The sequence below is a fragment of the Echinococcus granulosus genome (genome assembly GCF_000524195.1).
Source record: "Echinococcus granulosus chromosome Unknown EG_S00208, whole genome shotgun sequence".
NCBI lineage: Eukaryota > Metazoa > Platyhelminthes > Cestoda > Cyclophyllidea > Taeniidae > Echinococcus > Echinococcus granulosus.
The window spans coordinates 86,853-90,111 of NW_020170588.1; the positions used below are offsets into that span (position 1 = coordinate 86,853).

At 47.1% G+C, this 3,259-nt stretch overlaps 1 protein-coding gene across 1 annotated transcript in view; it reads right to left on the minus strand. All coding sequences in view use genetic code 11, as the record gives it.

Annotated features, from left to right (window-relative positions):
- Positions 1-2,180, minus strand: part of EGR_10316 (hypothetical protein) — a gene marked incomplete at both ends in the record, with an annotated part of 2,877 nt that extends 697 nt beyond the window's left edge. The window contains one exon of the mRNA XM_024499565.1: positions 131-2,180. Within this exon, the coding sequence (XP_024346027.1) occupies positions 131-2,180 (2,050 nt within the window). The remainder of the gene's footprint in view (positions 1-130) is intronic.
- Between the last annotated feature and the right edge of the window lie 1,079 nt (positions 2,181-3,259).

Here is a 3,259-nt window from a genome sequence, read left to right on the forward strand (position 1 = left end):
GATCCAGTGAAATGCGGCTTTGGCTGAAGCACATGTTCCTGGTCCTGATCAATTATTACATCTTTTAATGCAGGCGATACTCCTATTAATTTTGATAAGGGTAATTTGGTGTATTCTAGCCCCGTCACACCCAAGTCGTTCAGGATTTGTGGCAAATCGGGCATTAATACACGCAGAGCAGCCAGTTTCCTCGGATCCACCAACTGCAACAGCTTATCAATCAGCTGTATATTCGACCTCACCATTCCAGGCTCCTCATTTGCGATGATAGGCGCCGGGGTTGCAGTTGCCATTGGTATCTTCTCCTCCTCCTTACTCTCCTTGCCTATCTCAGGTAAGTGTGATGGCACCTTTGACGGAGTAGTCAGAGTTGGCAGTAGATGTGCGTATTTAGCAAAGGCGGGCAATTTTGACATAATAGCTCGTACTGCTTCGGAGTCCGTGTCTGTTAAGTGTTTTGCGGTGTTGAGTAGTTTGTCGAGAACAACTTCCAATGTGTTGGGATGCAGCTTGGAGAGAATTGTGCCAAATTGAGGAACATGCGCAGCTACGTACTGTAGTGTCTGGGCGTCCATATTGTCTACAAGACTGTGGAGGTTGTGGTGGTTCTGCATTATGTATTGAACAAAGCGAGGCTCCATATTGAACAAAGCGTTGGCGTACTGAGGGGGAATATTTGGCAGGGTTGAGAAAATTGCATGCGCAACCGTGGGATCCATTAGACCTGGTGGATTAGGCACCTCAGTAGCAAGTCCTGCCTTCGTAGCATCATGCTCCACCACTACGGGCAACTGCTTGGGCATATCAGGCAACATGGATTGAGTAATGTGTGGATTGACACCATGCAAAACAGCATGGATGTTAGGTATCTCAGCTAATAGGGATTGGAGGAGGTTTGGTTCCGCGTGTGCCAGTACATGGTTGAGGTGTGGAAGGCGTCCCAGCATCGATTGCAATGCATATGGGTTTATGGCAGAAAATACATGACCGATTCCTGACACGCTTTTCAGAGCAGATTGAAGAAGCGTTGGATCCACTGACATTAGAAGTTGATTGAGGTTGGTCATGTTTATGAGGATTGATTGGAGAGCACGTGGATCGAGGGTGGACACGGAAGTGGGAGTGCTTGACACTTGAGACTGTGAATCCACAGGGTGATAATAGTGTGACATGCGTGTCATCATCGGGTCAGAGTAATGGCCTTGCCCACTGTCCACAATCGGATACGCAGGAAGGTCGTAGCTTTGCACACCACTTATCATCGTTGGAGCTGCATTGTCCTCTCTGTCGCCCATCTCTTGCCAACCATAGCCATATCCATCGCACATTCCATGCGTTCCATCGCACATGCCATGTGGTTTCACCTCCACGGTTCTAAGTATTTCGGCGCACAAGTTGGAAGCAATTTTGCCAATCGTCGTGGGCTTCAATTTCGGCAGCAGGTCATTGATATTTGGTACCTTGGAGATGATAACTTCAATCATGTCATTACCGAGGCAGGTAATCACTTCATCAATGTTTGACGTTGACTCAATGAAGAGTTGCAGCTGCCTGGCATCAAGATTGGACAGATGATCAGTGATATGGTTTGCCACTGCTTTCAATTGGTCCAAATTTTCTTCTTTCGGATGTTCAGCATAAGCAGCAACGCTCGTGCCGGCGAAATTGATTGGCAGAACGACCTCACCTTCATACCCCAGTGCCTGTTGTGTGGCCATCGTGGGTTGGTACACCTTACCATAATTGTCAACGGAATGGCAAACATCAATGAAGCAGACAACTCGGCAGTTGCCACCAGTGCTGCAACCATAGCCATGGAACGATCCATCGACGCATTCAACATGTTGACACTGCTGGAAGTCGTAGAAGTCACTGCACTTGCCATCATTGCATCCACTCCAGTAGCCGCAGTTTCCACCATAGCAGCCATGCTTACCCAGTGCTCCACTACCCCACGTCTCCTGCATTCCCTTGTGTGGAAAGACTGCGTTGCCGAAACCGTGACACGATGACTCGGAACACGTGTAGTCGCAGATGCCACCTAGACAACCGTAGCCAGTATTTGCACCAGAATGGCACACAGATGACTGACATGAGGAAAATGTTGGCTGTTTGGGATAACCGAAGCCACCAACTATGAGGCAACCGAGCACAATGGCAAAAGCACTCGCTATACGCATTGAAAGTGTGTGCTGCTTTCCTGGTTTTGGTGTCCCCTTTTATAGACTATTTGAGCTTTGCGGTGAGGCTATTCTCGTGACAGATTTGACCTCAAGCAACAAATCAAAACCACGAGCAGGAAAACCTTCCGCAACCGAATGCAATAAAGCATGCTCTACCTCATGCATTTGGTTAGGTAGGGCGTGCACAATTGTCCTAAAGGTCAATTAACCGATTAAGCCCCTAGTTCCTCTCATGTGGTCCTTTTGCCTTACGGTATTAGCATCTACCGCACATTCAGTGTCATATCAGGCTATCGTGCTTGCCGCTGTAACTGCAGTTCTGCTGCTGATTCCAGCCATGCTACTAACTCAGATCGTCTAAACCTACTATCACTTAGATCTCCTGTGAAATTAAATGACTTTAAAACAGACAGCTCTCAGCTCTCCCACCATTGCGTGAGGCTGCATTACCCGATACAGGCTCCTTTCACAGCATATTTGTCCGATCTAATAAACTGGAACTCCTATAATCGACTGCGACCCAGATTGTGGCTGTCTCCTCTGCCTATCCACCAGGCTAGGAGGCACCCATCATCCTCCTCAATCAATAGAAAAGTCTCTATTGAGACCATTGTCAATGTGCTACGTGGTGGGAAACTTGATGCCGCCCGCGCCACGCGTACATTAGCCTTAGGTGCAGCAATTGGCTTCTTGGATTATAACATCAAACACTACTCAAGCTTGAAGGTGTCGCTTTCCACCATAACTACTTCTAATTAGGTGCAAAGCACTAGCAAATAATTACAGCATGTCTTGTTACTTAGTGTACAATGAAATGCATTTACTACCACTTTAAAAATGATGCGTAAAGTGAAATGGAGTGTACAAAAGTAATTTTCTCACTGTTGTGATTAAAGTAGTATCACTTCCGATGTCAATAGTATGTGTGAAGAACACTAAACTGGGGTAATTGGCGAAGGTGGACGTCATATTCAACCCTTTCGGTGGGCGCCATCGCATCCTCTTGCACACGCTGAATATGACCCTCATTCGGCATGTCAACGTTTGCCAATCAGTAATAGCAACGGGGAAACTTG